General features: G+C 32.5%; 1 protein-coding gene across 1 annotated transcript in view; it reads left to right on the forward strand.

Moving 5' to 3' along the window:
* LOC145683799 (carboxylesterase 4A-like) overlaps positions 1 to 5599 on the forward strand; it is a 105010-nt gene extending 99411 nt beyond the window's left edge. The window contains exons 11-12 of the mRNA XM_081755385.1: positions 2910 to 3127; positions 4496 to 5599. Of these exons, the coding sequence (XP_081611511.1) occupies positions 2910 to 3127; positions 4496 to 4626 (349 nt within the window). The 3' untranslated portion in view covers positions 4627 to 5599. The remainder of the gene's footprint in view (positions 1 to 2909; positions 3128 to 4495) is intronic.
* The last annotated feature ends 8712 nt before the right edge of the window (positions 5600 to 14311 follow it).

The following is a 14311-nucleotide window of genomic DNA, read 5'->3' on the forward strand; positions in this document are numbered from 1 at the left end:
ATTGTCGCCATTGAAGCTTTAATCAAACCCGGATTGATTATCATTCGCCATTTCCGGTTTCAACGTTTATCACCATAGAAGGAACACATAAGAGATAGCAAAAAGCGGTTTTCTGCGAACGATTCAGCTTCTCAAGACAATATATCATGACTATCTACAACATTCTGCCAAAACCGGAAGTGATTCAAATTTACTTTTACTTCGTGAATCATTTCCTGTTTTCATAGAGCGTTGTTGACAATCATTTTGTCTTGAAACGCTGATTCCTTTCTGAAAAAATAGTTTCTCGTTAGCTGTCACTGTTTTCATTCTATAACAATAAACGTTAAAACCGAAAATGGCTAATTTTAATAACTTCCGGTTTGAATAGAGTTTCAACGGAGGAGATGGAACCCATTTTTCATCTTTTCCATAACACTGTCTGTAAACCAGAAGTGGTTCAAATTAACCATTTCCGGTTTCAAAATTTTATCGCCATTTTGGCAATCAATACAGCCTCTGGAGTGTGTGTTCATATTATCATCACGACAGCACAAACACTATCTCAAAACCGGAAATGGTTGAATGTATTAATACTTCTTGTTTCAGATTTCCATAGAGTACAAACCGTAAGAAATATCTTTTTTTTTCTTTCTTTAGTTGATTCAGTATCTCATGAATAGATTCTTTCTCTTTCCTTAACCCTCTGTTCAAACCGAAAGTGTATCAAAATAACGATTTCTGGTTTCTACCTTTATCGCCATAGAACAAAAGCAGTACAGGATAACGAGTAATGTTGTTCTAATATGGATTTAGCGTCCAAGGAACAGGGTTTACCTTTCATCTTATCAATGTTTTACAACCAGTAGTTATAGGTGTACTACTTCATGTTTGAGTATATTGAATTCCCATAATTTGGAAGTCTACCGTAGTCTCACACTATGAAACGAAACTCTCTTGTTTAAAAACATTTTAACTTAAAATATACTATCAACTTATACTGTCTAATCTGACTAGTGTGAATGTACAAAGTGACTGACAGTATATTTCGCTTCTTTTTATAATAATAATAATAATAATAATAATAATAATAATAATAATAATAATAATAATAATAATAATAATAATAATAATAATAATAATAATAATAATAATAATAATAAAGAGAAAAGAAAGAAAAGACTGTTGGAAGACACTATAAACAGAAGTGTCTATCCTCCATGGTCAATGCGGCATCCACACATTCAAGAAAGAATCCAATAGCACTTTCACCTGCTAGTTGTCTTTCACCTGCTTTTATTGACAACAATAGAACAAATAATACTTTCTACAAAATGTTGCCAGCGGTCACTGGGAACCGGCTAGTATTAGACTACAAATCTACAGTATAGAAATAAATCTGATAAAGTATCTAGCGAAAGACTAACAAGTATCTCATTGCATAAATAATTTGCTTTGACTAGTCCGTAAATCCCAATATGGAAAAATCGGTAGTAATTAACCAACAATCTTATTATTACGACAATCATTTAGTGATATCAAATAATGCCGGTGCTTCTCAATCAACTTATTCAAAGTATTTTACTGGAGACAACAGAAATCAGAAAACATGAATGGATCATCGTCTAACAGTGTATAATATTTATACTTTCTTATAACAAATAAAGTGTAATAGAAGATTTAGCTTAAGGCTGCCTCATCATCATCATCGTCATCGGTATTCTGTCATTATTGGCAGGTCACTTGCTGCAAATGAGAAGCTTCCATGCTTCACTGTCTTCTGCTAACCTTTTCGTCTTCACGTACGATTTTTCCGTTTTGATATTGTCCATTAATTGTAGTCTTCTTCGCTCTCTCCTCCTCTTTCCTGCCACCATACCCTCTAGCACATTCTTCATTATATAATTCTTTCTTAGCCAATATCCCAACTAGTTTCTCTTTCTTTTATTAATAATGTCTAAAAATTGTTCTTTTCTTCCCACCATTTCTTAGACCTTCTCATTAGTTTTCCACTCGACCCAGCTAATTCTCTCCATTCTTCTCCACACCCACATTTCGAAAGCTTCCAGTCGTTTTTCATCATTTTTTCGTAATGTCCATGATTCTGCCGCATATAGTAATAGTCCACACGAAGCATTTTATGAGTCTTTTTCTCAACTCTTTATTCCAGGTTCCACAAAATAGTATTTTCTTCCTCTTAAAAGACTTCTTTTGCCATTTCTATCCATGCTTTCATTTCACGTTCACACTTCATATTATCATTAATAATACTACGCAGGTATCGAAAATTAGACACCTGTTCTATCTTCTACCCTCTTACTTCTATATTTGACACCGACTGCTTCGTTCCAATCACCATGGCTTATGTCTTTCTCTCATTTTTTTATCCCATATTTTTCACAACTGTTCTGCAAGTTTTCTAACATCTTATTGATTTTCTCTCCATATTCCCCAACAAGTGCCATATCATCTGTAAACCGTATACACCTAATTATTTTACCTCCTATTGAAATGCTGTCTTCATTATGTAGGCTCTTTTCCACTATCCCTTCTAGATAGATATTAAATAATGTAGGCGAGAGACAGCATCCCTGCCGAACTCTCCTTCCAATTGCACTCCCCTGTCATTTTCTCCCCTATTCTAGCCCTTACTTGTTGGTTCATATATAAGTTTCTTGTTGTAAAAAGCTTGTGGAACCGTAATGAAGAAGATTTTTTTTTTTTAATAATGCCGCATTTTATACAAAATCTTCATTGTTGCATTGTTGTAAATACAGAAATTAATAGTTCAATTCCATGGTAAAAACCGTCCATTTTCTTGTATTTTATTTCCTAACTTTTACAAAAGAATTCTCATTTTTGCGTAATCTGCAATTACTTATAAGAATTAATTATTTATAAAAAATTTTCCTTTACTATTGTGTTTATAGAAATCCAACTCCAACACCGTTTGGCACAATATGGAGGCCATATATTCCGGACCAAGATATGTACTGGGTTATAGAAAACCAGCGTATGCAGTCGGTATCACTATTACACCAAACAAACTTATGGAACCAGTTGTTGCCAAACATAGACAAGTTAATAGAAGATGAGCACACACCAAATGGAATAATTAATACTATTGAACCTCAAACAGGGAATAGTGGTAAGTAGAGAATAATGTTTAAGAAAGAAAACTGTTCTGTTAATGTAGTAAAAATACAATATTTAGAGTAAATTGCACTCTGCATGCAATATATTAGTTAAGATTTTTATGGCAATTGGAGCATATATCAGACATACCAGGTCATCCACAAGTCAAAGTAGTAAGAGAGTAATAATTCGATTTTATTGACGAGATTAGATACTCTGGCTCTTATATATAAATTTTGTTGATGGATAAAGGTACTCTGCCTCTTAAACGTTTATATATCAACTTTCTTGACGGGTACAGATATTTTGGTTCTTAATCTGAGATAAAAGTACTCTGGCTTTTAATTTTTATATATTAATTGTGTTAGCAGGTAAAGGTACTCTTGCCCTTAACCTTTTATATCTCAACTTCCTTGACGTGAAGAGGTACTTTGCCTCCTAATCATTTCTATATCAATTTTATTAGCAGATAAGGGTACTCTTACCCTTAACCTTTTATATCTCAACTTCCTTGACGTAAAGAGGTACTTTGCCTTCTAATCATTTCTATATCAATTTTATTAGCAGGTAAAGATACTCTTACCCTTAACCTTTTATATCTCAACTTCCTTGACGTAAAGAGGTACTTTGCCTCCTAATCATTTCTATATCAATTTTATTAGCAGGTAAAAGTACTCTTACCCTTAACCTTTTATATCTCAACTTCCTTGATGTAAAGAGGTACTTTGCCTCTTAATCTTTTCTATATCAAGCTAGGAAGTTAGGAAGTTAAAAATCTGTATATAAATTCTTCATTACAAATAAGTGGATACGCAATCCAGTATTTTCCAAAATTCCGGTTTTAAGAGGGGTGCAACTTCTATATTTTTTTTCGCTACATTAGAACAAATGTCTTTAGAACAAAAAAAAATCACTAAATATGAACATTATCATCAATGGAAAAGCAATGAAAAAATGGAGTTGTCCACATATCTCAAAAACTATAATGAGACGGCTAATTTAAAGTTGATTGCAAAGATATAATGAAGAGCTTAAAAACGATGTGTAGCAAATGAGGTAAATATGGACAGAATATTGTCAAAACTCAAGTTGTTTGAGTAAAATCAATAATAATGATAAACTATCTGCATCTTCTTCTAATTACTCAGGTCATCTCACACGGAGGTTACGTGCTTGAAATATCTCATATCTGGATTTGGAATCTCCAGATTCGATTTGGCACGCAACGTGACCTTTGATCTGATCACGTGACACAGTCTGGTCCTTACGGCAAACCAGATAGTTTCTTTGCATTATCACTATTCATGCAATATTAAGTTATTAATGGTCTATTTACATTACATACTTGACTAATTTGATTTTATAACAATTTCTTTTCCAGATGCAAGCCAGCCGTTCCGCAGTGTAATGTATATTCTCGTAGGAGTGGTCACTATTTTGCTTATCTTACTTATCTTGTGTTTGTTGTTTTTGAAGAAACAATCTAAAGAGCGCGACAGAGACGCCTTCTGACAATCAGACGGCAGGACAGCAGGAGCGTGGCGATACAATCTCACAAGCAATCGACTGTAAACAGGAAAACTGCCCTTAAACGATAAACTCTTCATAGAGTTCGAAAGGAACTGTTTTAAAAGTAAATAAATTTAACTTGTAAACAGTACTAAGAAATTACAACAAAATTATTAAAATGGGTAGTTTAGGTCATAACGTTATAACTGCGTTGCGTCGTTGCTGTAAGGGTTATGTTGTCTTAACCCTCGCACTACCTAGGTATTGTTTGTAACGCGGACTGCAAAGGGGGATCACTTTGTGACCACCTGTTAAGAATAAATATATCTCACAAAAGAAACAAATTAGAAAGTCTCAAAAATCTACAGGGCCTGAAGTGAACAATACCACGATAAGGCTAACAGCTATTTTTTATAATGCTGCCATCTAGGAGTGACTTCTAAATATCGGTCACTTCTCCTACCAACGAAGGGAGGGGGGTACTTTGTGCCCACCAACTTAAAATAGCAAATTTTATGACACACACTAACGTTCAATTTAAACTACCGTAAGGATCGCTTTAGCTAAACATGTTCAGCAATAACATATTTTCTTACAATTTTAAAGAAACGATTACAAAAGTAATTACAAAATATATATATATATATATATATATATACTGTCGTGAACACAAAGTACCCCTCTTCCTTGTTGGTAGTTCGAGGGTTAAATATCTTGCAACTTAAATTATTAAGCGACAACCTAGTAGCGAAGTTCGTATATAGTCCTTCACGAAATATGTTGTGCAGTTCATCCTTCAGGAGGGGAAAGGGAAATCCTATATCAACACCTATTTTGATTCTTCGACCATCCTGAATTCGGAGTAGCTTCCCACAATGAACAGTTAAATTTTCTTTTAGATCACCAAACTAAGTATCCAATAATTAGATTTAGCCGTGCATAAGAATTCTTTTATTTCCAATACGGAAATTGACAATAGGCCTTATTCCACATCAGCCTTCGCAAAAAATTCCGAATCGGAACGATACGTAAAACTTGTAAAAATCAATTATAGGTATAACTACTATGCCTATCTTCGCAAATTAAAATGCAAAACTTTATGGAATGAGCTCTGTAAGTCAATAGACTATATGATAGCGAATTTCTTCAAAATATGCTGTAACTTTTGTAAATATGGCTACCCGATTTTAAAGATTGGTGATATGGATCCAATTTTAAAGTTTTTTGCTACATTTTGTATAGAAAAAATAACAGTTTTAGCGACTGTATAATCAGATATTATTTAGTACTAGAAACTTTGAAAGAAAATTATTGTTGAATATGTATATCAGGATTTGTTTATGTTAAATTTATTCAGTAAATCCATCAGGCACGTAGCCACGATTTCGTAATAGGGGGAAGCGTGATATGAAATACTGTGGTTATCACACCAGGAGCTAATCTAAACCATTTTACTGGTAACGTATATTGGTTTGTTAGGACAGTAGAATGAGGATATGTTAGTAAGTATTTTAATAACAAACTATGAAGAAATTTTGAGAAAAAGAATAAAAGAAATATTGAAAAAGATTTTACGTTCCTTCCTTGGTTCATTCAAATATAACAATTTTCCTTTCATTATGACCTCAACTATTACAAAAAGTACCCTAACGACTATTATAAAAATGGCATATCTACTATTATAAAAGTACATATCCACTATTATAAGAAGTACACTCATGTCCAAAATTATTGTCGCATGTCCATGTAAATATGTTGTTGTAGGAATATAATTTGAAAACGAATTCGACTGGTATTTCTTATAATGTTAGTATGTGTACAATCGGCAAAGACATGTATGTGGCAAATTTCATGTCAAAAGAATAGTAAATAAGAACATTAAAACGAAAATAAAACTTTCATGTCCATTTAGCAACATTTTGTTTTACTTATTCTAATTTTCGTATTTATAATTCTTTTCCTATGAAATTTACCACAAATATACATTTCACGATTATACACATAGTATCGGTATTAAAAGTGCCCTGCAAAATCATTATCAAATTATATTCTTACAAGAAGACAATTATAGATATGCGACATTCATTTTGAACATGAGTGTACATGTTCAATAATGTCTTGTAAAATATTTTACAATATCTGCGTTCCTTTCTCCGTTGAATCAAATATTAGCAGAACTTACTTTCCACTTATTTTCATTATTCGTCTACTACTATCTGTTCCAAATGACAGGTTAAAGGAGCAGTAGAAAACTGTTTCTGAAATAACATGTTTGATACTGCAGAGAAGCGATGACGGAAAAAAATGATAAAAAATGTCCACACTGTTACAGAACGGCACCATGCTTTCAAAAGCTTGAAATTTCCCTGACTAGTAGCAGTAATTCTGAGAATGCCGTAACTTTTCTAAAAATTTCGAATTCCCTGACTTTTCCAGGATATCCCGCTCATTCGCTACCATGTATTGCAAGTAATATAAATTTCCTCATAAGAACGATTAATCAAAAGCTTGGTAAAGCTTTCTTATTTTTAACGCAGATTATTCTATTTCTCATTTCTTTTTGTTTCATCCTTCCTTTTTTTTCTGTTTTCGAATGGGGGGGAGTTTGGACCTCTTCCTTGACTACGTACCTGAATCAATCATGCTAAATATTGAATATGTTGATCCCTTTAGTGTGGCACATTAAGTAAAATTTGAACATCATACAAATTAATTCAGTAGTAATTTCTGATAATAGTTATGTAAGGAAGAGAAATTAGTAACAATCCTGGGGAAAGTTCTTGAACAGTAATTAATGCATATATAAATTTAAATATTTTTCTACTTCAAACTCGAAACTTTTATACATATTCCAAGATATTCTTCATCCCATGCATGGTTATATATCATATCAATATACGTATAATAGTTGCAAGTACACGTAAAGATATTTTAGAAGGTAACAGATATTCTTTTATTTTTTTGACAACGCTGTTCAAGAATTAAGATTGTTGGGAATTCTTTACCTCTAGAAGTTCCACAGATATTTAGTTTAACGCCTAATTCTTTTCAATGTTTATAATGTTTATAATTCTCTTGATTTAGATTTCTTGACACAAAAAGATGGGGGGGGGATTAATAAAATACAAAACAGGGTAGGTTTTTACAAAATGTTTTCGAATTATTGTCTATTATTGAAAGTGTATTTTTATATCTACTGCAAGGGTTAAAAGTTGTTAAGAACATGGTACACTTCAAACTTCGATAACTATATGTAAATTTAAAAGTACTGAGACACTGATGAAGACTATATAGTATATATGATCTGATGTTTTCAAATTTTATGTGTAACATTGATGACCTTAACGAACTATAATATAATGCCAACGCTTTCTCTGTCCTGCCGAGTGCAAGACAAACTAACTGATTTTTTAATAAGTCAAACATTCTGTATACTGTACATAATCTGTACTATATTATTTCTGTTTAGTGTGAATGTATGTGAATTCTTGTTTCCATTCTAATATATGTAAGATTTGTCACAGGAGAGTACATTGTTAAAGATTCGATTACTGGATGAATTTCTTATGTAATAGTGCTCGAAGTATGCAGAGTTATATTTTTAGTACTTTTCTTTTATTTCATACGGAAATGTATTTGTTAAAGGGTGGAATAATGTCATTTCTCATCAATTACCAACATCGGTTTAAATTCTAATGTCGGTACTTCATGTTCTGGTGTCACGATTCATTTCCCGAGGTTTTCCGTTATTTCCGAACACCCTAGTATGGCATCATGGGCTAAGCTAGTTGAAAGCAAGCAAACAGAAGTGTTTGTCTTATTTATAATGATAAATAAATAATAAAAAAAAAATCCATTTAAGTTGTGGAATTGGGAAAGAGTGGAGAGTAATACCTTACTCCCTTTCTATACAATTGTTATCTTTGGCACTGTCGAGCACTGCTAATGTAAGAATCAAGAAACTTTTTGTCAAATACATATACCATATATTTCTGAATCCAAGACGAGATTTTTGCCGCAATTTCGTGCCCAAAAATATGGAGTTGTCTTACTTTCGCAACATATGATGTAGAGTTTTTCTTTACTGAGAAGAATCACATCGTTTTAGCCTTGAACATTCACAGATCGAGTGGACTTTTTTGGTGAGGAAGACTAAGGGAGGTCTCTTATATTATTTGATTTTAAGTGTAGTTTTACAGTAAGCTCAATATGTGCTGTAATATACTCAGATGTGCTGTAATTTTTATCGTAACACTTTATTTTTTTTAAATGATGATCGTCTTGAATTCAGAAATATACAGTATATATACTAAACAGTCAAAATACATTTTTATTTTATTGTTTTTAAATTATGAAGTAATATTTTGTCAGTCATTGTAAAGAAGCTCAAAAGATATATAAATGAATGTTTGTACACTAAAATGACTACACAATAATACATACCTCAGCTGTATATTTTATTTTCTAATATTTTCTTATATGCTTTTCCATATTGATTGTTACGGTAAAATAATATTGCTGCAAAATTTTGTACATAATTTTCCCTGTTTAATGTAGAAAGTAAAATAAATAATATGTACAGAAGATTTTTTTTTCATTTTCGTATTCTTTTTGCAGTTGTATTAACAGTGATTAAACGGCCTACAACAAATTATCACTTTCAATTTCTAACTTGTTAGTAAATATTTTTCTACAATATTTTTATTTGTAAAAGGGCGCATTTCTCGTCTTGAGTACAGTCCACTTGGATTATTGTTAAGTAGAAAGCAAATAATATTTGGTTATACATTATGGAGATTAACATTAAGAAATTGTTTGCTTACATTTGGTGTCAGTTTATTTATATTACTTTAGAATAACTGCAGAACGAAGATCCAAATTAAAGTGTGAAAGACACACTGCCTTAAAACTCATAACATTTTAAAAAATAAAATCGTATGCTCATGTTTAAAATAAAACGTTTCAAGAATTTGCACTGTACGTTTCACTATTTTTTCTCTATCGATTGGTTCGCATTAAAAATAAATAAATCCTCAATGGTATATCAATACTCAAGCTCTGACATGTCTTCTTAGATCTAATCGAAGATATTTTCATCAATACGATCAAATTATGAGTAACGCCACTTGTGATTTACCACTGAAAAAATAAAGCACCTGTGTTGGTTCGTACTAAGGTGAAATAACGTTAACACCTCTAGTGACTTATTTAGCATCATGGGCGTCTCTGGCATGTAAACTTGAAGAGGGTGACTAGAACAGATTGCTTGTAGATGCCAATTAAATTTACGTCATAATCGTAAGGTAAATGAGAAGCTCCTTGAGCTAGCGGGATCGAGTTTGTACGTCTTCCACTACAATTAATTAGGGTAGGAGGAGAGTAATTGGGCGGAAAACTTTTTAAAAATGTATATTTTGCATTTCAGTATTTTTTTTTTTTTTTTAATGGAATTTAATTACACCCAAATATTAGGTGGGTAGATGTTGATCAGAAAAAAACCTTTGATGAATTTTGAGAGGGTGTAATGACGACCAATAAAACGAAAAACTGATTTGATTGAGGGGTCTAGGAAAATTCGGTGTACGGAAAGTTAGATGTAAGGTGGATTCGGTGTAATATATAGTGCATATTATCACTTACGATGACTTACAATTTCATATTGTGAAAATGAAAACATCATAAAATGCACCCAATAAAATATTACGTATTGCATATATATATATTTATTGGGTCCGATATCTCTCACATGTCTTTTCTAGGAATTACTATAATTTGTTTTCATCACACAATCAGTCTGACACTTTTTATCAGAAATAAAACAATCACAACTATAAGTTCAGAGAATAGTTACAGAACCAGAGTTTACAGAACAACTAAAAACACTTTTCATATAGTGTACTACAGACCATATGCTTATGTAAGAGGCAAAAATATATTGATCAAAAAGGTCTTAGTGGAACAGACAATATGAAGTGGGTTGGTTTGTTCAGATAATAATTGCAGAATTAGTATTGAGATAATAATAGGAATAAAGGCTAAAATAATAAATAGAAATAAGTTCAATAAAATGTATTTACTACATCCTAAAAAACTTACAATATAAACTATGGATTATATATATATATATACAGGGGTGCCCACAGAGGGGGGGCTATGACGCAAACTGCGTCATTGAAATATTTGGGGGCTAAAAATCTATATAAATATGTTTGAGGGGGTGTAAAAATTAATCGAAAAGATTTTGTTTATGGAAGAACACCTACGGATAGACAATTGGGGGGGTGCGTCATGAACATAAGGGGGGGACCACTGATATTATATATATATACACACGTGTTTCAGAATTATTTGTCAGTAGGACAAATTGTAGACCGCTCCTCTCAAAACTGAACAATGTTCCCATTTTCAAAATTAGTTGCAAGTCACTGCAATCTGGAAGTGGTGCATTTGTATTTCTTCTTACTATTATGGGAGTGACCTGCATGTAACCGTTCAATTTGGAAGGTCGCTAACGCCTGCTCCCTTTGGAAGACATCCAGCAATCTCCATTGCTCCCACCAATGTGAGCGTCGAAACTCCGATGTTAAGCCTCAACAGCACTTTTTGTTTTCAGAAGAACAGAATCGCAGAATCACACTGATTTCAAATGATTTAAATATTTATTTATAAAATAGAGATAAAGTCGTTAGAACTGTTTTCAAAACAGCTGCAATTTTCACCTTTACTCTTCCAGTAGCCTACATTTATTTTTGGTAGTAGTAAATTTTAGAAAACAGCATAAAAGCTTAAGTTTCAAATTAAATGTCGATTGGTGGTGATGGTCACTTTGCTAAATCACACGGATGGACATCAAAGAACTTATTTCTCTCGATGTAAGGGTCATGAAATGTTAAAATCCGTCGATATCTCGAATTCAAATTGTTTCACGATCACATTCTTTTATTTTCTTATAATAGACTGTGAAAGTATGTTCTACACAAAGTTTGAACTTAAACTAATACGCTCTTTTTATCCTCCAAGTTAAGTTTCTGATGTATTCTACGGTCTACTGTAACTAATCTTTCTTTACACCTACCATTCCCCACACCGAGTTTTCCGTACACCAAATTTTCTTACACCAAGTTTTCCTGCTCCCTTGATTGAGAAATGATATATTTGAAACCGAGGTTTAGGTTTGTGCGTGTTTTGGTTTGAGTCTCAATAAATCGTGCATCTGTTAATGTTTTTAGCCAAATTTTTTACTGCTGCTTACAATCATCATAAGGATGGTGCCGTGAAGAGCAGCAATCTTGAATCCTCACTGTGAGGCAGTTAAAATTTTGTTAAAATTTGTACCTCCCAATTACCCCCAGGGGGTAACTGGGTGCATGATGTGGGGGTAAATGGGTGGAATGCCTTAAGTGAACATTTTTTCGTTGGAATTCATTTAAATGCTGTGCTATCTTTGCTTTCGTAGTGTACACTTTTGTTTCATAGTGCATTGTGCTTATTAAGCTATTTTATTGAACTTATGTGCACCGGCAATGGTTTTAATCATTTTGCACCCAATAACCCTTAAGGGGGTAATTGGATGAAAATCAAACCAACAACTAAAAAAGGTTGCAGCATCAAAAGTAAAGATGCCGGAAGCTTACCACTACCACAGTAGGTGCAAAAGAACCTGCAACATATAATCAGTTCTTAAATACTAGAAAAACACCTATAACCTGTGAGGGGGGAAAAGGTTGAAAAAAAAAAAAAAACATACCTCCCAATCCCCCTTTCTACCCTATAATTCTTCCAGCACTGGTAGATCACTTGCTATGCATTTAGAAGTTTTATACACTATAATCCTCAAGGAACTTCGTCTTGATGAAGGAATTACACCATTAATACTATCACCAACAACCAATCTCGGCAACTTTTCAGTTTTCACTTTTCTTGTAAATTATTCATTGTAGCTTCGGAAAATTCAAGATTGCTGATAAAACTAACTGATCACAGCAGTATATATATTTTAATAGTGTATATCTGTGTTACAGTTTCTGCTATGTAACATAGCCTTCCTCAGACACATTCTCTGAGGTTATGTTACAGGACTGAATGTATCTGAGGAAGGCTGTGTTACATAGCCGAAACTGTAACACAGATATATACTATTAAAATATATATACTGCTTTGGTCAATTGGGAGTTTTATTAGCAATTCACTTTTCTTATTTCTGACTTTATATGTTTAAAAATATTTCCTTTTTACTTCTAATATTATACTCGACCAGACCAAAGCATTCCGGCTCATACACACGTCAAGGAAATAATTAAAAATAACATTTTTATACCAATTTACTAAATATTTTATAACTTTCATCTGTTTTTTCATACTACAACGATTTCCTACAATCTTACAATGAACATGAACTTCTGAAACCTGAGTTCCAATGGCTCTAGGTGGTTACCAACAGATCCTGACAGCTAATTAGTAAGACAAAAGAGTTTTAAAATTTTATTTTAATCACTTGTTTGAGTTTTTGCCCCATTGTGCTACAGTGATATCACCTGTCAACCAAATACTACTCCTAGTTTCCATTAAATTAACCTGCTTCCGAATCAAACTCTTCTTCACTACTCTTCTAGATAAAAAAAATGTCATTGTTGGAAAAACTTTGAAAAGTACGGAGGTCTTGAAAATTAAGCAAAATTTTCGTTAATTCCAAGAACCTTAGATTTATGATAAACTTCTAAACTTCCAAGGACCTTGAAAACGTCACTGAAATACACAACTTTCAAAAGAGATTGACATTAACTCTGAAATTCAAATGTCTTTGAAACTGATAGTAAATAAATAAATAAATAAATAAATAAATAAATAAATAAAAAGAATGTCCTTGCATCAGCAGCGAGGCTACATAGTAGGTTATAGAAGAAAAACTATTATCTGAAGTGGTATCTAAACTACTGTAGTAAATTCGATGCTCTACCACAAGGAATAGACAATAAATGAAAATGAAATGAAATGAAATTTTTGAGTTTTACGTCCCACGATTATGCCGGTTAGGCTAAAGGAGACGGTGATGAGTAATGGATGAAATGGTGGAATGAAGAAAGTGGGAGGAAATGGGAGAATCCCGAGAAAACCCACGCACACGGTGTCTGTCCACCACAAAGTTCACTTGGCGGCACAAGGAATAGAACCTAAAACTTCATGCGCCATTGGAACGGGCTGTAGTCACTAGACTAATGAATGGGGATTTAAGAAATACCTATTAGTTTGTAAACGTTGCAATCTAATACCATACCTGAATATTAGTTTACGTACTTATAAAATAAAGAAAAGAAAAATACTTAAAATTATACATTAAAAAATTATAGTCAATTGAGTATAAACTGCAAAATTTATTTTCGCATTTTTCGTATCGTACAGATTATGTGCAAAATCATTAACAAAAAAATGGAACTATACGAAGATGTTCGAAAAAAAATATGAAAATAAACATGTCAAAAATAAAACTTGGGCAATACAAAAAACAGGCACGATATCATCGACAAACTTTAAACCTAAATACAAAACAATAAAAAACAATTTTCGTAATCTCAGATCATCAAAACGATACTAACAAATAAAGGAGCTCAAATATATAGGAACACATTTTGATAAAAATCAAAACATATATATATTGGCACTTCCAGTGGAAATTATCTTACCAGTTTCA

Source organism: Thermobia domestica, chromosome 4 (assembly GCF_964235325.1).
Source record: "Thermobia domestica chromosome 4, izTheDome1.hap1.1, whole genome shotgun sequence".
NCBI lineage: Eukaryota > Metazoa > Arthropoda > Insecta > Zygentoma > Lepismatidae > Thermobia > Thermobia domestica.